The sequence below is a fragment of the Pistacia vera genome, unplaced genomic scaffold, assembly GCF_008641045.1.
Source record: "Pistacia vera cultivar Batoury unplaced genomic scaffold, PisVer_v2 Contig447, whole genome shotgun sequence".
Taxonomy (NCBI): domain Eukaryota; kingdom Viridiplantae; phylum Streptophyta; class Magnoliopsida; order Sapindales; family Anacardiaceae; genus Pistacia; species Pistacia vera.
Genome location: NW_022196276.1, coordinates 281,098 through 306,148, shown reverse-complemented (window position 1 = coordinate 306,148; position 25,051 = coordinate 281,098). Strand labels below are relative to the sequence as shown.

The window sequence follows — 25,051 nt, the reverse complement described above, 5'->3', positions numbered from 1 at the left end:
CCATTAGGCCTGCTTTAATGCCAAGTCTGGTTTTTTCAGCCTATTGACGGTTCACCAGCCAATAAGATCGAATGTAAAAACAATAGCAAGCACACTTTTATCTTCTCTCCATCATTAAACCGAACTGTTTCTAGCCTCTCCTCTGAAACGTGTCTTGTAATAGACTTTGCCCCCTGTAAAACCTTCTTACGAAACCGTATGGCTCCCGGACTCGTCCTTATTGCGTCTGCTTCTGCCTTATCTGGCACTTCCCCGCATCCTAAGCCCGTCACCAAGGCATACTCCATCATCCCAAACCGTAGTGGCTTTCCATCCACCACGAACCACATTTTTTTTTTTTATTGCATTTTACTGAGTGCAGTAACATATAATGCACTCCTTGCTAGAGGTGGAACATTTGGGCCAGGTTAGGCGGGTCAACCCTAACCCGGCCTGTAATGAAGCGGGATCTTGGCGGTCCGGGTTGACCCTAACCCGACAGCAACACCCAGGCGGGCTGGGTTGCAAAATGGCAACCCGCAACCCGGCAGGTTGTTGTTTTGTCTCTTTTGAAAGAGACCCGCCAACTCGTCGGGTTGCAACAGCCAACCCGGCAGGTTGGACGAAAAAAATTTAAAAAAAAATAAAAAATTTTATTTAATTTTTCAAATTACCCCTTTACCCTTGAAATATAGCCGTTGGAAGGGTCTTTTTTATCATTTTTTCCTATAAATTGGCCCTAAACTCTCACATTTTTCTCACAACTCAAATTCTCTCATTCTCTCATATTCTCTAATCTCTAATCTCTCAATTATTCATTTATTCTCTTAATCTCTTTGTTATCAATTTGCTCGTATTTTAATTTTTATTAGTTTTTGCAATTTTTAATTCATATTTCCAATTTTCCAAATTCCAATTTCCATATTCCAATTCTCTTTCTTTAATTTTTATTTCTTCTACATCAATTTTTTTTTTCAACTATAATGGATAGATATTTCTCTCCCATCAATTACAATGATGAAGGAAACTACTATCCTAGTCCTAGTCCCGCTGATTTTACTAACATAAATGCAGGAGGAGATTCAAATAGTCCCGTTTCCCATTCTTAAAATCTGATACACCTCAAAATATGCCTCCGATTCCAACAGCTCCCGGTGGTTCTAGAAGTCGTCCTCGTAATCATCGTGCTCATCCAACTTCATCTCAAACTAAGACGGGATCATCAAATGCCGTTGAAAGCGAAGACAAACACACATCAAACGTTTGGGCACATTTTGACAAGTTTTACGAGACAGAAAATGGCATTCAAGTCAAGAAAGCGAGATGCAAATACTGTGAAAATATTTATAAAGCTGATTCAGGTAATGGTACTAGTATTTTAAAAAGGCATGCTAATAAACATATTAATCAACATGGAAATAGAGAAAGCAATCAAACTCAAATAACTAATATGGGTATTAATTGACGTTTATAATTCTGATGTATATAGGGAACAGTTAGCTTTATATATTGCTGCAACTGATCAACCTATTAATATGGCTGAAGATAAATATTTTGAAAGATTTGTTCAAAATTCATTTTTTCCAAGATTTAAAGTTATTCTAAAACTGCAACTAGAAATGTTTAATAAAATTGTTTAAAAAAATGAAATTAGAATTAAAAAATAAAATACATACTTGTCATTTAGTGTGGCTCTAACTGCCGATATTGGAGTGGTAGAGCTAAACAAGATTATATTTGTGTGATTAGTCATTATTTTGATAATGAATGTAAATTAAATAATCTTTATAGATTTAGATTATGGATGTTGATCATAGTGGTGAACAAATTTATAATAAAATTGTTGAAGTTTTTGAAGATTATATGTTGTTAGTAAAGTGATAAGTTTAACTTAGATAATGCAAGTTTTAATAGTAAGCTATAGATTATTTTCAAAGTAATTATCCTTTATATAACAATTTGAAGTTTTTTACCAACGTTGTGCATGCCATGTTTTAATTTAATTGTGAAAAGTGGTATGAAAATAATTAAGAAATTTATAGAATTAGAGATTGTTTAGCTTAGATTACTAGTAGTAATAAAGAAATGTTGAATTTCAAGACACTTGTATAAAATCAAATATGTCTCCTAGAACTTTTGCATTAGACATGCCTGTTAGATGAATATGGTTTATTTAATGCTTGATTCATGTTTACCTTATGCTAATATAATTAGTTATTTTGTAGCAAATAATAGAGGTCCTCATTATTTGGTAGAAAATGATTGGCAAATAGCTAAAATTTCATTCTTTTCTTAGAACTTTTTACCAATCCACTTACAACTTTCTGGTGTGTATTATCCTACTAGTCCATTGGTAATACATACAATTATAAAAATTTCCGTTATTTATAAAACAAAGACAATGTAATTTTAAATACACCAATAAACATGGAAAAAAAAAATTAAAATATTGGGAACCCTTCATTTCTTTATGTTTAGGTCTATATTTGATACTAGAATTAAATTAGCAGGTTAGAAAATGGTTTTGACAATTTGTGAAAATTTACAAACCGAAGTATATGCCAATCAAATAGGAGAGGTAAAAATAGACTTTTCGAAGCATATTTCCAATATAAAAACAGGTATGGGAACCCGCAAAGAGGCGAAACATCCAAGGAAGCTGCATCAAAAAAAAAACAAATGAAGACTTTTACTCTTGGGTGCACTGAATAGGCCGAAGAGGACCCGAATCTGAAGCACAACCTCCTTTTCAAAAGCTCCACCACAACAACACAATGTATTTCTTCCATGCAGTCGCAGAGTAATGAGCTTCAACAATATTTGGGAACCCCTGAAATGTTACCAGTAGATCCACAACAGAGAGCCACATTGATCTCTTAGACAATTGGAGAGCCAGAAAATGTATTTTTCCGGTATTATCAAGACTTGCCTTGGATGTTTTCGCTGTTCCTTCTCCACCGTCTCATCCAACAAACATTTAGTGCAAGTGGAGAGAATTTTAAATGAAAGGAGGACTAAACTTTCACCACAAATGATTGAAGTCCTCAATGTCTTCGAGATTGGGAATGGTCGCGCCATCAAGGTCAATACGAGGTTGTCGACGATACTTTAATAGAATCATTTCAATTTTGTAATAGAGATAACGGATGAGGGAGGTCATAGTGAACCCCAAATTAGTTATTTTGTAAATTGTAACTTGTAAATTAATTTCAATTATTGCACTCTTTTTTCCTTACCAAGTTTTTGTCCTATTGGGTTTTTCTTGGTGAGGTTTTTAACGAGGCAAATTATTGTAATTTCTTATTTTATTTTTTAATAAATGAATAATTTATTATTCTTATATTACATTTTAATGTATTAAAATTGAATTATATTTGGAATGTTACAAAAAAAAATTAATTTAATTTAATTATTGATATTTGAAAAGAAATTAACAATTAACTAAAAACAATTACATTTATTCATTTATAATTGTTAATTATTCATTTGAAAGTTAATTAAACATTTAAACTTAAACAAATTTAAAAAAAAAAAAAAAAAAAAAGCGAGTTAACTAGGCCCAACCCGCGGCCTAACCCGGCGGGTTAAGGTTGGCGGTCCGGGTTGGGCCAGCCAATTCCCTAACATTGGCGGGCCTAACCCGACCTCCAATGTTATCGGGCGAGTCAGGACTGACCCGCCATTAACTGCAACCCATTGTGGGTCGGGCCGGGCCGGCGGGTTGCTTTTCCACCTCTACTCCCTGCCTCCAAAATGTCTTTTTTTCCAATTTGTTCCGATTCTTAAAAACTGACCGAAACAAGTGCGATGGAAATCTCTTGCACCATGCCTCATTCCAGCTAAAATGTCCCTTATTCTGTCAAAAACATCCCAACTCGACCTCACCGTCACCCTTGTAGGGAAGTAGGGTACCTTCTTACTTATAAGCTCCAACTCGTAGTCTCTACAGTTTACGGTCCGCACAATCTACACAATCGATATAAACAAAATGTCAGCAACAAAAATAAACCAAAATAACTAATAAAAAAAATATTAGCAACAAAAAATTACCACTGTAGTCGCTTAAGCGATTTCGGATCACTTAAGAGATCTTTACTCTGCCTCGTGCAAGATTGCTTAAGCGATCTGAAATCGCTTAAGCGACTAAGAGTAAACAGAATAATCTGCCCAGATCTAAGATCGCTTAAGCAATCATTTGTATTGCTTAAGCGATCATGAGTGCAATCATGAGTAAAAGAGATTAATCGCCAAATGATCGCTTAAGCGACAGTGCAAGCAATATTCCCAAAACAAATACATACCCTTTCTTTGCCAGCCTCCTCCTCGTCGCCTGAATCCTCAGACGACTCCTCCTGGCCTGAATTCTCGCCGGACTCCTCCTCTTGGCCTGGATTCTTGCCTGACTCCTCGTCTTCAGAACCGTGTGTCGATTCTTCCCTCTGTTCTTGTGCCGCCGTCATCTCCTCTGCCTGTGAACCACCTTCACTAATCGGATGATCCACCGAAGCAGCCATTGAACTGCTTACGCCACCGGAATCTAGGATTCGAAGTGGCGTTGGGTTTTCCTCCTCATTATGAGTGTCAGCCATGGTTTTGGATTGAATTTGGTGTCAAAGTTTGCAGTTTCGATCGGAAATGTGCACTGTATCGTTGGAAATCACACAGATTCTGTTTAGGGTTCAAGAAATCGATTTTAGGGTTCAAAAAATCGATCAGAAATTGCGACTATATCACCGAAAATCACGACTGTATTCTGTTTAGGGTTCAAGAAATTGATTTTAGGGTGCAAATTTGTAGGTTCGATCAGAAAAAATCGCAGTCTCCCTTTGGTTCAAGAAATCGCTTTTTGCCCTAATGAATTTCGATTAAGCAAGGTGAATAAGTGGGGCTTGTTTTGAGAAATTTCAAATTTTAAAAACTTTTATTATTTATATTTGGCCCACATATGTTTTAATCTTTTCATTTTAACCTATTTTACGTGTTTAATTAATTCTAACTATGCCACATCCTCTTCTCTAAATTTAAAAAAAAAATGAAAAACATTTTCAAAACCATTTTCTTAAATTGAAACTTGAGATGGCCAGACAGCAAAATTTTCTCTGATTTATATTACTTATGAATAAAGACATGATTTTTTTTCTTTTTTAATATAAAAAGACTGAGGTAGATGTAACCTTAAAAAACCGATTTTATTAAAATCTTTAATAAAATGTTGAAGAACAGATGATAACATCATTGCTGGTTATTTGATAACATGTAAAGTCATTAAATAAGAATTGAAGAATTATTATATTCTTTTTTTTGTTTTTTTTTTTTTAAGTGGATTGAAATGGCAGAGTTGACTTTAATTTACTTTGATTTTAAATGGTCATTTGTACTTTTTGTAGTTAGGATTCTGAAAAGAACTTTGAAGGTCGGAACTCTAGGAGAGTAAATTAGGATGGGCTGGTCCAGAAATTGACTACGCCTGGCTAGAATTTTGCTATTACCAAGCATGGCTTGATGGGCTGGGTTTACATAGTTTTAAAACGTTTTCATTTAGGATCTGAGCTCAAAAAAACACCTCTGTAATTCTCCATTTACATAAAATTTATTATATAATATAAAACTATAATGAAAGCAATCACAAATGACCTTTAAAAATGAGAGCAATGTAAAGTCAATGAAAAAAAGAGGATATATATATTCTTCATTTCTTATTTAATGATTGTATATGCTATCAAATAACTTGCAATGATGTTATCATCTATTTTTTAATATAAAAAGACTTTTAACATTGATCTACCTCAGTCTTTTAATATTAAAAAATAAAAATTATTTTAAAATTTATGTCTTAATTAATAAGTAATATAACATAGAGTAATGCTATACCTACACCATTTTTTTACACCATTTTGTAAACATCATGATGTGGCACATGCTACAATCACACAAATTCTATTATAATATTAAAAATTCAAAATAATTAAAAATTTGTGTGATTGTGATATATGTCACATCATAATATAATAAAAATTGTGTAAAAGAGTGATGTAAGTGTAGCATTACTCTATATAAGAGACTACACAATGACGCTATGATTTTATTAAATTTGTGTGGTTGTGACATATGTTAATAACTTTTGGTTAAAGTCACATTTAAATAACCTGCAAATTGGGACTAATAAAAAATGGTTGATAAAGACTTATCCACGATGACGCCATGCTTTATATTATAATATTAAAAATTCAAAATAAACATATATACATTTAACTCCAAAACCAAAGCAATCAGTTTCGATTTAATTTCTTAATTGTAAAGAATTGTCTCTAACATGAGAGGCTTAATTATATTTATTCATTTATTGTATTTATTATTGTTATTCATGTCATAGAAATTTAGTGAAGTTGGAAGGGAAGTTCAGTTGAAATAGAAGCTAGCAATTACGCAATGCCAACACAAGACTATGGCTAGCACCACCAAAATGGGGTTGACCATTTTAGAAAAACATAAAGCATGGCGTCATTGTGGATATGTCTTGGCTGCCGTGGCTGGAAACGTTAGGGGTTTTGTAGGGGAGGATTGGAGGAGTCAAATGGTGGTGACAAGGGTGATTTTGGGTGGAAAAATCGCCGGAAAAAGAGCGAAAAAGTTTACCGACGGTGGTCTGCTAACGTGCGCCGGAGGACTGTTACAGGCGGTGGTCTGCTAACGTGCGCCGCCCATGTAAAATGACCAATTTACCTCTTTACCGTTATATCAAACGTTCTTCCGTCACTTTAAGGGTGGGAATCTGGAATAAATGGAACCTGTGGTACTCACTTAAGATTTCGTCAAACCTTGGGTGGCAATATGTCGTTTACTCTTTATTTTTTATATTGAATTAATTAGCATAGTTGGCTCTATGGTTTTGTGAAAGGTTATATGTAACTTGTTGGTAAAGGAATTGTGAGTGCTTAGAAGAATTCAAGAATATTTTTATAATTGATATTTGGCTGAAACAAAGAGAAATAATTAGAAAAATAAGATTCAATAATCTTAAAAAGAGTGATTATTAGATGTACATACGAAGTGTTGGGTGATATGTTTTAATTGTTATATTATTCCTCTTCAACTAATGAGTTTTGGCTTCTAATTTCACTCGTTCAATCATTTTCATCATATTCCTTTATGGATATCAATTTTTTTTTTTTTTTATTTACAATTACAGTTTACAAAGAAATTAAACATTATCTTCATCTTGACAATTACTGTTTTTTTTTTCCTAATAAATCAGCTATATCTTTTTTATGGGAAACACCTATATGAATATATACATAGCATTAATTGTTCATGCATGTTTTTAATTTTTTTTTTAATTTTGTAGATTTTTTTTTTTTTTTTAATTTCATTTTGGCGTTGAATCCAATTACTATAAGTGAAGTTGAAATATTTGTCTGCTGTTGAATATTTTATCTTATATTATAGTACGGGCCAGATACGCCCGATTTGATGGTAGCCACCTAATGACTAGGAAGCGAGTTAGTAACTTTCCTGTGAACCGAGAAATTATTATTTAAAATAAAAAAAAAATTAAAGGATTGTGGCAGACATGAAACCTTGAAAGCCAAATTTATTATTATTATATTTTTATTGAGATCATTTTATAGTTATTTGTGTTTTTAACAAAAACATTACCCAAAAGGAAAAATAATTATAATAACAGCAAGATCAAATTTTATTTTCAACAATATGACAACTGATACAGCTTGGTGGAGTACAAATTCTGAAAGATCCTTTTTCTTGTTTCATTTCATTCATACAAAGAAAATTAGTTGGAGTAATTTCTCAGCCAGTGTTCTTCAAGAAAGGGCAGCTCAAAGCCACTTCCTCATTGCCACTATCCAATCGAGCACCTTTCATAAGACCTCCAAGCAAATCTCCGCGGTCTAAAAAGAACTCTACCTTCACAATCTTCATTTCTTCATCCATCTATTCCAACGCACAAATTAGGGAAATTGTGTTAGGAAATTTTACAACCAAAGAATATGTATTGTAAAGATAGTATAATTAATGTACCTGGAAAATGGCAATTCCAAAGAGTTCTACCAATTCCCCAGTGGGGGCATGGCCTTTGAAAGGACCCTCCTTGTAACCCCAGTGCCTGAACTTGTATATAATTTGTGGTGGACCTGAATAGACTTGGACAATCTCCAGAGCAAAACCTCTTGGAAATGCTGTTGTGAAGGCGACATGAGATGAATCAGCAGTTTCCTCAGCTGGATTGTAGCACCTGAACTCCTCTGGTAAGGAGGTTTGCATAAAGGAGTTGTACCCTCCTCCAAGCTTCCTTTTTTCTTCCAATGTTATTGCTTTTCTTCCTGCACAATACAAAAACCGAATGGTTACTCTTTGATGTTGAGAAGGTAGATTAAAACAGTTTGGAAATACTTACCATTGAGGCTGAAAGTGTAATTATTTGGATTAACTGTTTTGTAGTCTTCAAAATTTGATTTATGGAACATCTCCATTTCCCATGTCTTTACAATGTTTTGAACCTTCTCCTCAAGTGATCCAGGAGGCCATATCTTCCACCAACAAATTTGCAGAATCAGAAAAAAATAATAATAATAAAAAACTAGTGTATTAAATTGTGTATATTGACATAGGAAGAACCTTGGTTCTGCCTTCTTCGAAGAGCTTGTTGACAACATCGTAGTTAGGAGGAGCACCAAACCTCCATTTGGTATTTTTCACTGCTTCTGCATACAAGTAAGAGCGATACTTGTCTCCCTCAACACTTGAAGAAGATGCCATATTCTGAGTATGCAAGATCAATTATTGTTGAGTCTGAGTTTAATTTGTTTCGCAAAGGAGAGGTCAGTTACATAGATATATATGCAAAAATATCTGACACGGAAATAATATTTTAATGATGGCACTTCACAAGCAATACGATTGTAGTCCAATTACTTATTTATCGAGGTTTGAATTAGCATAAGTCCAGGGTGGCGGCCATGGACGCAGCTAAGGCTTTGTGTGAGGGGATTCAAAATTTAAGAATTTAACCTTCTAATTTCAAACTAATTTATTAAAATCAACAAAATTCTATAGTTTATGATCCTTGTCAATTAAAAAATCTAAAAAAATAAGACTTAAATCTTATAACGAGTGCTTTTCAAACAACTTCTACTAACTCAATAAAATTCAACTTATAAATCCATAAAAACTCATCAAATTCAACTCTAAATATCAAGCAGTTAACCAATATATTAAAATTAAATCAAACCCTCAAATCTCTACAACTTAGGGTTTCATTAATTCTTTAAACCCATTCAAAATTAACTCAACAACTAACCAAAATTTATCGAACCTAACTTAAAACAACAATTAATTAACACATACTTCAACATAAATAAAATTAAATCAAAACTACCTCAAAATCTAGGAATTTAATCTTTCAATTTCAAACCCGTTTAATAAACTCAATAAAAACTCATAATTCATAATCTTTCATAAATTAAGAAAACTAAAAGAAAAAAAATTTAAGCAAAAATAAATAAATAAACATTTTTTAGTAATCAAGAGAAAAAATGAAAAAAAGATTTAATTAATACAAATTTTGATGAGATTAATATGAATTTAAGTGGGGTAAAAATTATAAATTCTATAATATATAAAGGCTTTTTTTTTTTTTTTCCCAAAAATTGAGTAGGTGTGAGCGTGGCTAAGTGCCTGGTGGCGGCCGCCAGCCAATATAAATATATAATGTTGAGTTTCATTCAGCTTCACCGAAGGAAAAGGAAAATGATATGCATTTTGTTTCTTTTTAGTTGGCCATTCATTGGGACCGGTAAACAATATGATTGCCCCTCTAAAATTGGGTTTTGTTACTCTCTAGTGCTCTCTATTATTTGGGGTAAGGGTTTCTGCAGATTGATGGTAAGGTATCTTGGAAAGGTCGCAGCCATTTTAACCCACAACGCCTTCAACACCATCAATTTCATATCAATTTTAATCACAGTTTATATAACATAGACAACTTGTTTAATACAGTACTCTGAAGTCCACAGAACCAAAATACGAACACACTTTTGGTACTGGAAAAATTAAAGCAGACGACATTAGTTAAACCAAACGAAATTATTCAATTTCTTTAGGAACATATAATATAATTCTAAAAACTTTTTAATTTGTTAAGCTGCAAAGGCTCCAATAGAATTCCCAATTAATGGGTTCACATTTCGCAAGGTTACCAGAGAAGCACACTGGTTTATGGTGGCATAATCACTCAAAAATGTGTAAATATTGATTCGATTCAAAGTTTGGGTACGATTATTCTGCAAGAAATTAGAGAACTTTGAAGTTAAAAAAGAAGGAACCATCAGAAACCAAAAAGTATCCCCAGAAGCAAAAATAGCTGTACGGTCCGCATCATGGTTTGATCTTCATAAAGAAGATCCCATCACTTGGCTTCCTTCTTTCTTTCAATTAGTTTGAAACTAACAACAAAACCATTCGGAAAAATCAAAAAAATCAAAAATAAAGAGGGAAAATCGAAGGGCTCAGATGTGAAATGGGTGTGAGATAGTTATCAGCACTTAGTCACTCAGAGTGGTGCATGACTGTCTCAAATAATTCATCACTGCCCACATTTTTATACATTAATAAAAACAATTAAAAACCTAAAGCGTTAAAAAGAGAGGAGACGAACTGATGAGATTCAAAATAAGAAGTAGAGGAAAGTATGTCTCTGTTTACATATTTATAGATAGGGGCGCCATTGGATGAAGGCTTAAAGAGACATGCCAAACCGCAAAACCCTAATACACTTTCCTCATTGTGGTGACATTTCTGCCCTCAATTGTTAATCTCGTATTCCCATTCTAACCTATGATTTTTTTTTTTCTCATATTTCATTTTACAAATTTCACAATATAGAATGATTATGATCTTTTTTATTTTAAATTATTTTTGTTAACTTATCCCATTAGAATAAAAATTAAACCAATAATATCTTTAATTATTGTTTCAGATAATAATACATTTATCAAACTAAAACCAATTGGCTTCATAAGTTTATATCATTTGTTTTAAATTATTTCACTTATTTTCATTTTAACTCATCCATTATCTTTACCATAAAAATTTATGTTATACACCTATTACTCCAAAAAAAATGTATCATTAAGGATGCATCCCCATTTCATATACATAGCCTCTATTTAGTTCACTATTTTGAGAGTTTTTATAATAGTCTTTTGAAAAAAAATTGAGTTGAGTAGTATTATAAGAAGTTTTTTTATATATTTTATAAGAGCATTTTTTGAAAATATTTAGGGTCTGTTTGTTTTCATATTTTTAATTATTATATTTATACTATTTCCAAAATACTAGTTTGTTTCCCTATTCTAAAAATACTATTATATTTTCTTCAACTATTTTTAAACCCCTTAAGTTTATTAATTTAACTAAACATCACTAAAAAAAAGTTTAAAAATTGACAAAAACACCCCCATCCACCCACATTTGCCAAATTTTGGCCACCACTGTCAGAAGGTGGCCAGAATCTGGTATAATGGTGCATTACCTACTGGATATGACCGGTAGTGCGCCGATCTATCATTTTCCGGCCAGATCCACCGTGGATCTGGCTGGAAAAGGCCAAATCCATAGCTGCCGTAGCTGGTCATCAACAACGACGATATCTTTGGCCATCATTGATGACTAGATCTGGCCGTATATTTGGCATTTTCTGGTGGATTTGGCTGGAAAATGTCATTTCAATGCATGACCAACCAGATCCAGCCAGTCGTGCGCAGATACAACGACTCCGGCCACCCTCTGGCGGTGGTGGCCGGCTGCCAGAATTTGATGGGTGAGTGGGAGTGTTTTGGTAATTTTTAATGTTTTTATTATAGGAGTGTTCAGTTATTTAACAAACCTAAGGGGTGTTTCTATTAATTTTTAAATCTTACCTCGTTATTCCCACCCAACTCTAAAAATATTAAAATAACTATCCAAAATACTAAAAAAACACACTTGGTTTTTTTAACCCCCTAGGTTTGTTAATTTAACTAAACACCCTTAACAAAAAAAAGTTTAAAAATTGATAAAAACACCCCACCCACCTACATTTGCCAGATTCTGGCCACCACCACCGAAAGGTAGTTGAAATCTGGCGTAATAGAGCACTATTGACTGGATCCGGCTAATAGTGCACCTATCTAGCCTTTTTCAATCAGATTCACTATGGATATGACCGGAAAAGACCAAATCTGACCAGATCTTTTGGTCATCGTTAACGGCCAAGATATGATCATCGTCAACGGCCAAGATCTAGTGGCCGTAGATCTGACTTTTTCTGGCCAGGTCCATTGTGGATATAGCCGAAAAAAGCCAGATCGACACACTACCGACCATATCCAATCAGTAGTGCGTCATTATGGTAGATTCCGACCACCTTCTAGCAGTGGTGGCCAGAATCTGGCAAATGTAGATGGGTGAAGGTGTTTTTATCAATTTCTTAACTTTTATTATTAGAAATGTTTAGTTAAATTAACAAATCTAGAGGGTTAAAAATAATCTAAATATTAGAATAGTATTTTAATATTATTATTGTATTTTGAAGAGAATTTTGAATATTAAAACAAAGGTGTAATTAGATAGGATTGGATAGGATAAGGAAAAAAAGTGAACCAAAGGGCCCTTTAACTTCCTTAAAAGTTGATCGCTTGGCTCAAATTTTCAAGAAAATTCACAAAATTCTCGTTCTGCTCTTCAGAGCTTTATCACGTTGTTTTGCAAACCAGTTGCATATAACTTAATGAAACATTACGTAGATATTGGAATGACAAAAGTATTTAACTGTGGTAATACATCTCCTTTCTTCAATCCATTGAGGAAAGTAAATCGAATTCTTTTGAACCATCCACAACACGTCACAAGGAGAAAGGGAGAGCATAATTCCAGCTCCAACGAAAACAAATAAAAAAATAAAAACAGAACAATAATTTATACCGTCTTCCAGCACTCCAATAAGGCTCGCATTTGAGAAGTGCTTTCAGATAACAATACCATTCTCTACAACATAATGGCAACAATTATATTGCTAGAAAGAAGCAATCTATACACTTCAACAGAACATTTCATAACTGTGTTTTTCAGATACTGTAGATGAGAATCAGGAAAATAATAAAACTCACAAGCAAAGTGAAATTCATGCAAAAACTGCAATAGTTAGGTGTACCCATAACACCATACTGTTCACTATAGTTATTTTACAAAGAAAAGAAGAATAAAATGCATGTATATGTAAACAATCTAATTAATCTCCAAAAGAGGGGAAAAGAACAAGACATATTAAGACAAAAACTAAATAAGAAAGCTCTGTCAACCAAAGACCAACAAGACCGGACCAAGATATGAGCATTCACAGCTAACCTGAGAGGTCAAACTTCAAGCTCAATCGAGAAATAAAATGCATAGGAAGCAGAATATGAAAACCCATGGCGGCTCATGCCTTCCAACTGCAACATATTAAAAATATCTTAATTCTATTCATTCCAGCCAACAAATATAATCCCACCTCCCCGAACAAATTTTAAAGGGCATATCCAATGAATATAATTGAAAATTGCACATTTTCAATGTTAAAACTAACGAATAATTATCATCATGCACAAATGTTTGGTTTTACAATGACAATGTTATGATTGCAAATAAGTCCAATGTCATAATCTGTTTTCAAAATTTAAACTTCTGTAAAGTACCCTTTTTTGCAGCAAACCATATAAAATTCCATAAATGGCCGTATAATTGAGTCTTCTCTGTACATTTTCATGGTTAGAAAGCAGCAATTTTTGTTTCCCCAGGTTCTTTACCCTAGAAACAAGACATGATCAAAACTCCACAGCTTCCATCTTAAAAACGGGGAGGAGAGACATCGCAAAAGAAGAGGTGAGGAAAGAATTATTAAGAATTCAGATTTTCTGCGTATACTTACAAATGTAAGGCCTTGTCCAAAAATCGCATTAAGATTAGCAGCACCTTCTGAATTTAACTTGCAGAAAAAAAAAAAGGAAGAAAAAGTATATACATCAGCTGCCTGTTTTAGTTCTTGATGCTTTCGATTGGTAATGTGGTCTCTTTCCACTGGACATACCGCTGTCACTAACACTGCCTTCAAGAGCTTTATCATGAACTTCAGAAAATTCTCTCGTCCATGAATTTAAGGGGATAAGATAACTGTCATCCTTGGAGCTTCTCATTCGTTCTTCACGGAGTTTCACATTTTCAGATATCTGATGGAAGGTTTTATTAATTTTTGCCATTCCCCTTTCAACTGGTTCAACAACGTGTGAAACAGTGAACTTCATGTCATCAACTATCTAGAAGAACAAATAGAGAAAGTAAGTCAGAAAAGTAGTAGAAAAACAATGCCTACAACTAAAAGGGGAGGGGGGAAGGTTAAGAGTCCATATTTGGCAAAAAAAAAATCAACTGCAGTAACTAAATTTGTGGCATATTAACTATCTTACAATTTCACCACTACCAAGGACCACATCACGGACACTCTGTGGAAAATTCAAGCGCTTTTCTTTCTCATCATGTCGGGCAGTGCGCATTCTTGTAAATCTTTCACAATCTTGAACTTCCTCTGGATCTGGAGGTGTTCCTAAAGATGCATAGTCAGACATAACAGCTACCTTACGGACACATCTTTCTCCACGCTTGTAAGGTACTGCTGGAAAGACATAAAGATGCGCTATAGCTGCAACACCCATCTGTTCAACAAATTGATATAAGAACCTCCAACATATTGCCCGTTGAAGTTTCCTAAATTAAACGAATTTTAAATTACTAAGCACATAATGAAAAATGCCGATACAATTACTTACCTCAATGCAGATGATATAGTCTTGTATTCGTGTTTTCAATTCCTGAGCCAAAGACCCTCTGAAAGCTCCTATTGAGAAAAGAAATGCAACAGCAACACCTTGCCACCAAGTCAGGAATACAATAGATTTGAATGTCAGAAACTTGGCCAATGGTTTAATTGGTTCCAACTTGTCTTTAATGACAGAATAGAATTGTACAAGACAATACAAGGCCCAAGTCTGACTGAAATTAAGAACAACCGCCAAGTATGGATAACTGCAAGTAAATCAGATTTTCAGGTCATAAACACATGATAACAATGATGATAATTAACAATAGTATCTAGTGCTAATAGTGAATGATGTGGCAGTGCTATTCTGTTATATATCAAATTTCTGAATTAGCATATCGGCCAGCAACATAAAAGATATCAAATAGAAACACACCAATTTAAATACGAACAGCCATGCTATGAAAGAATTAAACATAGGCATGGTAAGAAAATATTATAGTCAAACAATGTTGCATTTAAGATGCTGAAAGAGTAAACAAGGACAACTCACCCATATCTCCACTCAAATTTCCCTTCTCCATAAACCCCAAAAGTTTGAAGAATCATGGCTAGCACTGCACAGATCATCTTCAGTATCATCTGGAAAACAAATGTTCAAGTAAGTGCTTAATGACCATGAAAGTTTAAAAGTTTAAAAAGACAGGTCCAATAGTTTCTATTAAATAGTTCAACACATACATATTGAACGATGCCAATTTTTACAGCATGATAGAACTCAGGACCAAGAGACCAGTTCTTTAGAAAGCAATTTAATGGGAAAGGATGTTCTACAACTCCATAGGCATATGAATCTTCCAAAAGAGGTGTGCTGGAAGTGATTATAGTCTGACTTTCCATGAACTCAATTGTACTTTCCTCCCCACCTTTAAGCAACATTATTTTTGTCAAATCAGAGGCAGAATTTTATAACATGCAGAAGACTATCACAAATTCATCAGAAAATAGATAAATAGAATAACATCGAAAGAGAGACATACTTAAGTAGGAAATAATGCAAGAAAATTTTTACAAAAACAAAAATAAAATAAAATAAAGAATAAAAAATAAATTAAACCATCTGCTGTGCAAAGTTTCTGTGTCTTGTTTGCCAGCAGAGGTAGTTACCATTTTGTATTATTTATTTTAGTTCTATAAACTGGTTAGTACATCACACATTTATAATTCAGAAAGGTTATATAAACCAAGCAATGCAACATTTTCATGCTACTCCCATTATACCTAAGCAGGCAATCAAATATCTCTCAAAACAGTACAATGCAAATGCTTCATAACAGTCTCGAATTACTTCGTAGTTGAATGCAGCATTTGAATCCAATAGTGACAAAAACTGCCCAAGAAAGAAAAAAAATTTAACCATTAGTCCACCAGAATTAATGTATATTGATAATAAATTGCATGACAATTCTACCATAATCCAATAATTTCCCCTAAAAGTTGACACCTTCATCATATCACATTCCATAAAGATATACACATTATTGATTAAAGACAAAACAATTCCTAATTGACTCAACAAATGGAAGCATTTGCACAGCAATATTTTAGTAGGGACATGATGTCAACAAAGCAATGAGTTATTTATTTACACAATTGATAAAAGTACAGAAAACGATCCCGCACTAACACAACAAAATTAAAGTATTTGCAGACTAATATTTTTTGTATAGAACCTGTGATCACCAAAGCAATGTAGTATTCTGATAGGCCCCCTATTACTAAGGTTTATCAATACAAGGGGCACAAAGGGCAGGAGGGTGTGACGAGTGTGAATAAACACTAAAGGTTGTTACTAAAAGTTTGTTATGCCAGTGGGATACAGTTAGAGGAAATGCACGTGGCAGGATTGTGCGTGGAGGGAATATGGGAACAGGTCACTAGTATATTAAGGCAGTTAGAATCAGGAATAGGTAGATCATTTTTCTGTTTATCGTGTGTGTTCTTTGATTGTTGGGTGTGCTGTGTGTGTTTTTTGATTGAGTCTGCTGGGGTCCCATCATATTCACTTGAACACCCAAAGTGTACCTATAAAGATCATAAGTTGGAATATAGCAACATTGATGATTATCTATTTTTATCTAAAAATAACATATATCGGCACATAAATGGTTGACCATTTACTTCATATTGATTATCTGCATAAACAGCAACAAATAACAAAAGAATGTTTACAATTTCAACATACGATTAGGTAAACATGACTTGATTGAATATTGCAAGCTATAAAATCATTGTAGTAAGAAGGCAATTCCATAGAAATCAGTAGAATATAAATTAGCAAAAAGATGCAGGCACAATGCAGAACATTACAGTTATTTTTCATACCGATTCAAGAGCATACACTGGAACCATCAGAATGAGTCCAATCAAGAACTTCTGCTCCTGAAATTAAACATCATCATGAGCAATAAATTAATTGAAAAGCATAGATGCTATTAATATTAACTACTAAAGTTATATGATATTACACTAGGACATTTTTGTCAACAGAAGAAACAGGAGAGTACTACAAGGGAAAAAAAAAAAAAGCATATATAGAGCATAGCAGTAATCATATTATACAAAATGAAATTCAAAATTCAAGATAAGGAATATGAGCATGAACCTCGGGCTGATTGTAAGCAGCTAAATGTTCGAAGATAAGATACATGGAGAGTACAAGAGCAACAAGAACAAATATGCTTGCACTGAAAATTGGCCATTTGATGGCTACAGCTGACTCTGTCTCAGCACCCACAGTTGGCAACCACATTTTCCATGATCTACTTGATGACTCGGCCACAGTAAGAAGAAAGAATAAAGAATATAAAACACCTATCCATCCCATTGAGCAGATCCAAAAATTTGTCAATATTTCAATATGCTTGATCAAGGCTAGATACTACTTCATTTAAGACTTCATATTGCGAAAAAATGGGGGATTTTCCTCCCAAAATGCTCACACAATTAATGTTTTCTCTGTTGTTCAATTTTGTTTCTTCCTTCAAATCAATGTCAAGAAGAAAACTCCCCTCAAATTACAATACTTCAAAGGATAAAATTATATATATCTTGGCCTTCTTTTCTATTACAATAATATCGTCAAACTATTGTGAACTGCATATGCCCATGAAAGTTCTTTGAAGAAAAGAGTGATAGGTTGCTCCCAGAGACAGAGGCCTGTGATGAGAATAGACAAAGTGAACACAGAAGAATTATAGCAAGAACAATAGTGAATTGGCGAAAACCCTAGTATGTGTCCTAGATAGAAACTGGGACCAAAATCCCAACTATGTGGCGTTAAATGGAAACTTCTTTTCAACAATCTAACCTTTAGAATTTAAAAAAAAAAAAAAAACTAACTCCAAAATGTGCAAAGGAAAAAGAAAAAGGCTTTACCAGAGAAAGATTACTCATACATATAGGATGCAGACTTATCAATTTTGAAAGCATTTAATGACTTTGTACTTGAAGATTAGGCCATAATTATAACAATGCAGTTAAATATAGGAGCGCAGATTTATTAATTTCAAAAGCATTTTAAGATTTTGTTCTTAAAAGTTTAGCACAAAATTGGAACAATGTAGTTATCTTACCCTTATCCTGGAATGAATATAAAGAATATAATCCTGAAAATCATATTTATTGATTAGCTTAATCACTAGTTCTGCCAGATAAATCTACAATAATATTGTTTCAATTAAAACTTATGCGATCTTTAACTTAAAGCATAAAATTGGTATAAACAAAAATTAAACCAAGTGAAAGTTGAAGCACAGCTCAGTTTAAACACTGAGAAACAAGAAACTTTACTAAACTGAACTTGTGAAAGGCACTGGGCTTAATTGAGGTGCACTTCACTAATAATTAACAATAACACAGAATGTTCGATTTCCTCCGCAATCAAACATACAAAAACAAAACTAAAATCCATAGTAATCGCAAACACACAAAACATTAATAATCAGCACCTAAAACAAACAAAATCAAGCACCCAAAACCCTAACAAATCAATCAAACCACAAAACATTAAAACAAAATCAAACACAACAAAATAAATCGATCACTTCAGAGACATTAATTAACTGAAACGAAAACAATATCGTTTAGGCTCGTACCTGTGATTGAAATTTTCCCAGGAAAGTAGGTGCGAGATTTTCCGGGTAAATGAGGAAGGAAAATTTCTTCGTTTGGACGAAGACGAACGGAAAGTAAACTGTTTTTTGCTTGGGCGGTTGGCAAATTGGAATATACAAATTAGTAATTTCAATAGGTTTTGTCTCCTTATAAAATTGATAGACTGCTGTCACGGGAATTGTGAGATTCGTTTTGTCACAGACGAGATCTGACCGTTAACTTTACTTACGCTTTGTGTCGTACCTGATGAGCGTGTGACTGTTGTGTGATTTTGGCTTAGGTGAAGGGCTGTGGTAACGAAGTTTGTGACGGAGCTGTGTGTTTGTTTAATAACAGAGAAAAGAAAGTTTTCCACGTCAGTATGTGCACGTGGTATAATGAAAATCCTTTAGCTCCACGTCATGAGGAGACTGGTAGGCGTTGTTTTCTGTCTTTTTGTTGACGTATATGGTGCATTAGAATGGTAGGTTTTAAAGCTAATTTCAAATAATTAGACGGGGTTTACGTTGAAATTTATTCACGTTTTAATTAAAAAAACCACGAGGTCCAATGGTAAAAGCCCAAGAAAAAAGAGTTGGATCAAGTTGATCAAACGGGCCAAACCAAGCCCAAGATAAGGGAGGTTGGAAGTTCTCATAAATTAAAGCCCAAATCGAATTAAATATAATTTTTGCAATTCATGGGAAGCTCATCTTACACAATGTCTCTCTGTTTTAAACGTTTTTACGATATGTATAATTAAGGAAAAATCTCCCCAACTACCTTATGAATATTTCAACTTACTTCTAATTTCCACATAATTCATTCAAAAAATGTGTAATTGAAATATAAGTTTATAACAATTATAAAAATAATACTAGCCATGACTATGGCATTATAAAAATTTGTGGCATGTCATGTGCGTGAATCATAAAAGCTATTTTTTTATTTAATTATTAATTAAATTAACATTACTAAATTGTAATGCTAAATATTACTCCCTCTGTTTCACAATAAAAGACATTTTAAGGCTATTATCTTTTTCCAAAATAAATGACATTTGACCAAAAAGAGATGGAAGTCAATAAGAGATGGAGTGGGAGAGAGACAATGATATAATATATAGATATTAAATTTAATAATACTTTCATATTTGTATATAGTAGGAAAACCCAAAATTTTTCACCTGCAATTTCAGAAGGAGCAGTCAGTAAGAGGAGAGAGAAATTTTTCTTATTAAAAAATGTGCATAACCTTAAAACGACTATTATTATGAAACGGAGAGAGTAATATATAATGTAACTATGTATATACAATAATATGCATATTTACCTACCCATGCTATTTTTAGTAAAATTGAAGTTTGGCTTATTATTTGATTTCTTTGTGAAATATAACCTCTAGAAGCGGGCTTTCAATCCTTTTTTAGGAGTATTGATGTGTGATTTTGACACCAACCAATCGCACGTGAGAAATGCTGAGCTGACTCAGAAGACACACGTGTATATGGGGGGTATTTGATTAAAGAGTAAAGAACAATGTTTAAAGTGGTTCGGATGCTTAAATAAGCGAATCCTACGTCCACTGGTATTGTATTAATATATGAGATCAGGTCACGTTCAGCGAGCTGATTTATAGCTTAGAGAATACAAGTGAATACAAGAGAGAGAGAGAGAGAGAGAGAGAATGTATGCTATTTCAGAGACAAATTAGCTAATCCCACAAACGGAAGAGGAGTCCTCTACTTATAGTGGGATGAATTGAGGTAATGATTACTGAATCTGTGAGTGGGTTAGATTGTCATGCAAATCCTTCTTTATGTCCCGTTGCTCATCTGCTTGAGTGATTTCCTCAACTTGTGTAAAGATTGGACACGTGGAACGATTCTAGCCTTTCGCCATTCTGGCGCATACCCATTGCACTGGCAGGAGCATGCCGCTCATGTCATCATGTGACGTGGCTGCGTCTGAACGGTTGCAGAACCTACCTAAGCTCTGACTACCCATGTTGACAAGGTTTGGCGTTAGCCCTACTTTTTCAGGCATAACAGAAGTCCCCTAGTTTTTAAGGTTTGAGGATCGAACCTTGAGAACTACACAATTATGCCTTGATTTGATGCATTGAATGGACACTGGTTGATTTGACCTTATTGCAAAGAAGCCACAGAAACATTCCTATGCAGGCGACCTGAAATGATCTTCTTTAAGGTCCGCGACCTATTCTAGATCTTACTCAGTACCATAACGATGATTCTGGTCTTCGACTGAAGTCCACAACCTGATTATACTTTGCGAATTTCTTGCTGAATTCTGGTCTTCGACCGAAGTCCACAACCTGATTATACTTTGTGAATTTCTTGTTGAAAGCAAAGTCACGTCGCTTCGCAACTGACATGCGACGAGGGCAAAGAGTCACTTCACTTCGCGACTGACAAAAAGAAGAGTGTTTAATGTAACGACCTCTTCAGATGTTATCCATTGCACTTTTGCAGTTGATACATTAAATGAAGCACCTTTTGCTCTGACAAACGTGTCATATGCGCAATAAGTTTCAACCATACACATTAAATGCGAGTCATGCTGAAACGACATTCCCTATCAGAGCATTAAATGTGGATGTGAGCGCATTTAATGTGGAGGAGGGAAACGAGCCGTCGCTTGAGTGTTTCAATGGAAAAGAATGACGATTTGGTTTTCTCGAAACTTGACAGTCACTCTTCTTCGCTGATTAGCGACACGTGGTCGCAATCAATGGTGAGAAGTGATTTCTGCTCAAATGTCGTTTGACTTCGGGAAAACCAAACGCCACTTCCTTCACTACAAAACCTCAGGCTCACCTCAGGTAATTGCACAATATTCACTTCTTCAGAGAATGCAAGAAACTTTTGTGAGCCTTGGTTTTCCGTATTTCAAACTGGTACGCGCTTGACACTCGGAGTAGGAGGTTCAATCTTCATACTTAAGAGGTAAGAATGTTTTTTCTGCCACTTTATTTCTTTTTTGTTTTCTGATGATAGCCATGCAATAACGATGATCGTTTGTTGGTGGTTGGCTGGAGAATAAGCTTTCTCCTAGGGTTTGAGCCATTGGGGGTGGCTCAAGGATTCTTTTAGGGTTTTTGGGAGGAAGCATTTATTTTTTCCTCCACGTCATCGTACGAAACAATATACGATGACTGAGTGATTCATGCGTGGCGCTTTTTTCAAACCGCAGAAGAATGGACCCTTTAACGACCAGGACAGATGAGGGAACCAGTTCGCCGGTGCAAGTTGCTCCAATGGGCCCCTCTCAGGAGATTCTGTCAGCAATCACTGCCGAGGAGATTCAGAAAGTGGTAGACCAATATGCCCTCAACGTAAAGGTCTTCTAGCATAGAACATACACAGCTCGGAATCCGCTAGAAAGAATGGTTACAATCTCCGAGAATATCTTTAAGAGCGGGGGGTTGATCTCTTTCTACCCTTTCGTTAGGTCGGTCCTAAAACACTTCGGGATCGCACCGCTACAGTTTACGCCGAATGAGTATATGATAGCCGTGGCTATATATATCGCATGCGACGAAAATGGTTTGGGCGAGCTAACTGCGCTAGAGCTCGGTTGCTCGTACATCCTGAAGAAGAGTAAGGACAAGAGTTCCTTCTATCTCTCAAAGCGACCTACAATCGAAATGGGAATACATAGCTACCCTAGCAATGTTGGGGCATACGAGACGAAGTTTTTCTTCTTTCGATATGATGGCATTTGCCAATTTCAGGAGCCGAGTAGGTTCTCTTTTCTTTGATTTTGCGAATTTCCTTTTAGTCTTCGCTAACGAGCTTTTGTTTCTTCACAGTTAACAAGACGACCAGGTTATCAGCTCTCGAGGATCCTGACAGAATCACTACTTTTGACTTTTTGCCCAAAGAGAGTCGCGACGCAAGACTGCTCGTGACAATCGAGAACTTGCGGAGATACGGTTTCTTCAATCCCGAGGTGACCTTAGAGAGCATACCGAGTGAGTACCATAACCTTAGCTTGTCCTTTTTTAACTTTGCATGCAGCGAACTGTTTTACTAACAATGTTCGCATGCAGCGACCATGCCTCCCAAAGTGCCCAAGTCACCGCGACCAAGGCAGTTCACCTTCCCCAGAGTAAATGTCATTGGACCGGTTGGAGTGGTTTCCAACGATCCTCCCTTCGGAGGGACACCAGCGGGTGCTCCGACTTGACTTGCAAGCGTTCCCCAGCCTTCGATTATTCACCCAAAGCATAAGACCATGGCCAAAAAGTCCAAGAAGCGAAAGCAACTTCAGGCTGAAGAGTAAGAGTCAGAGTTAGAGTCAGAGTCAGAGTCAGAGTTAGAGTCAGAGTCAGAGTCAGAGTCCGAGCTGGAGGGCCTGGGCATTCAGCCCGAGAGGTCGCAGCCTTACTAAGCGTTCCGCTCGGGAGGGCCTTCCAAGGGTGCGACCGACATTTCCATTACCCCAAAGGGGCCGCGAACAAGGCAGAGCAAGGCTGCGGATCCTGGGAGGAGACCTGGCAAGGAACCAGCGGGCGTGACACTACTTGCAATAGGCATGGACACGAGACGAAGTTTTTCTTCTTCCAATATGATGGCATTTGCCAATTTCAAGAGCCGAGTAGGTTCTCTTTTCTTTGATTTTGTGAATGTCCTTTTAGTCTTCGCTAATGAGCTTTTGTTTCTTCATAGTTAACAAGACGACCAGGTTATCGGCTCTCGAGGATTCTGACAGAATCACTACTTTTGACTTTTTGCCCAAAGAGAGTCGCGATGCAAGACTGCTCGTGACAACTGCGAACTTGCGGAGATACGGTTTCTTCAATCCCGAGGCGACCTTGGACACCATGCCGAGTGAGTACGATAACCTTAGCTTGTCCTTTTTTAACTTTGCATGCAGCAAACTATTTTACTAACAATGTTCGCATGCAGCGACCATGCCTCCCAAAGTGCCCAAGTCACCGCGACCAAGGCAGTTCACCTTCCCCAAAGTAAATGTCACCGGACCGACTAGAGTGGCTCCCAGCGGTCCCCCTGTCGGAGGGACACCAGCGGGTGCTCTGACTTGACCTGCAAGCGTTCCCCAACCTTCGACTATTCACCCGAAGCATAAGACCATGGCCAAAAAGTCCAAGAAGCGAAAACAACTTCAGGCCGAAGAGTTAGAGTGAGTCTGAGCTGGAGGGCCTAGGCGTTTAGCCCGAGAGGTCGCAGCCTTACTATGCGTTCTGCTCAGGAGGGCCTTCCAAGGGCGCGACTGGCATTTTCATTACTCCGAGGGGGCCGCGAACAATGCAGAGCAAGGCTACGGATCCTGGGAGGAGACCGGGCAAGGAACCAGTGGGCGTGACGCTACTTGCTGCAGGCATGGACACAAGCACACCCGTGCTGGACTCGATGGGGCAAATTCTGGATCATCTGCAGCCAGTGGTTTTTACCCTACTAGAGTGCGGGCTCGTGGAGGCGTTCAAGAAATTCGTGGCCTCCAGCCTCGTGGACCTGATGTCCACGTCCTTTCAGCACCTGAGCCAAGTAAAACGAGCTGTCCTTGACGAGGACTTTACACTTACTCTTTTCAGTAGAAAGGAAGCTAACTTTTTACTCTTTTAGTTCACAGGCCTTGCTCTCCATGCACTTGTCCCTGCAGAAGGTTCAGTTGGGAGCTGCTGAGGGGCTGGTTGAGCTGAGAGAAGAGAATGCATGGCTTAAACGGGACTTAGAAGCCGCTAAAGCAGAGAAAGACTTATCCACCATTTCGGCGAACTAGTACATGAATGAAAGGAATACTGCTCTTCGTACGGTGGAATATCTGAAGGCCGAGTTGGAGAAAGGAGGAGAGGAAATAAAGGAGCTCCAAAGGACGGTAGCCAGGCTCACCAAGGAGGCTGGCGAGAAAGAAAATGAGCTACAAACAAACTCCGAGCGAGCCTTACGAGCAGAACAGAAAAAGATGAAACTATGGGAAACCATCGAAAAGCAGAGGTGGACGCTTGAGGCAGAACTGCAATCCAACCAGGGTCGCGTTGCTTCGCTGAGCGAAGAGATGCAGCGACAAGAGTTGGAGATCGAGA

The 25,051-nt window shown here is 35.9% G+C and overlaps 2 protein-coding genes and 1 non-coding gene across 3 annotated transcripts; all 3 read right to left on the bottom strand.

Annotated features, from left to right (window-relative positions):
• Positions 1-7,668: 7,668 nt before the first annotated feature.
• Positions 7,669-8,860, bottom strand: LOC116144563 (pathogen-related protein-like). Its single transcript, XM_031430010.1, has 4 exons — positions 8,614-8,860; positions 8,393-8,525; positions 8,017-8,318; positions 7,669-7,929 (listed from the first exon to the last, which is right to left on the bottom strand). Exons 1-4 carry the CDS (start codon positions 8,752-8,754, stop codon positions 7,786-7,788), a joined length of 720 nt encoding a protein of 239 aa, XP_031285870.1. The 5' UTR covers positions 8,755-8,860; the 3' UTR covers positions 7,669-7,785.
• A 1,638-nt stretch (positions 8,861-10,498) lies between these two features.
• Positions 10,499-10,588, bottom strand: LOC116144565. Its single transcript, XR_004130274.1, has one exon. It is a non-coding gene; the product is annotated as a small nucleolar RNA Z221/R21b (small nucleolar RNA).
• Positions 10,589-13,516: 2,928 nt separating this feature from the next.
• LOC116144554 (protein LAZ1 homolog 1) lies at positions 13,517-19,130 on the bottom strand. The gene is made up of 9 exons (XM_031429998.1): positions 18,985-19,130; positions 17,493-18,046; positions 17,213-17,269; positions 16,109-16,217; positions 15,569-15,753; positions 15,381-15,469; positions 14,838-15,093; positions 14,478-14,723; positions 13,517-14,327 (listed from the first exon to the last, which is right to left on the bottom strand). The coding sequence occupies exons 2-9, from the start codon at positions 17,712-17,714 to the stop codon at positions 14,037-14,039; spliced, it is 1,455 nt and encodes a 484-aa protein (XP_031285858.1). The 5' UTR covers positions 17,715-18,046; positions 18,985-19,130; the 3' UTR covers positions 13,517-14,036.
• Between the last annotated feature and the right edge of the window lie 5,921 nt (positions 19,131-25,051).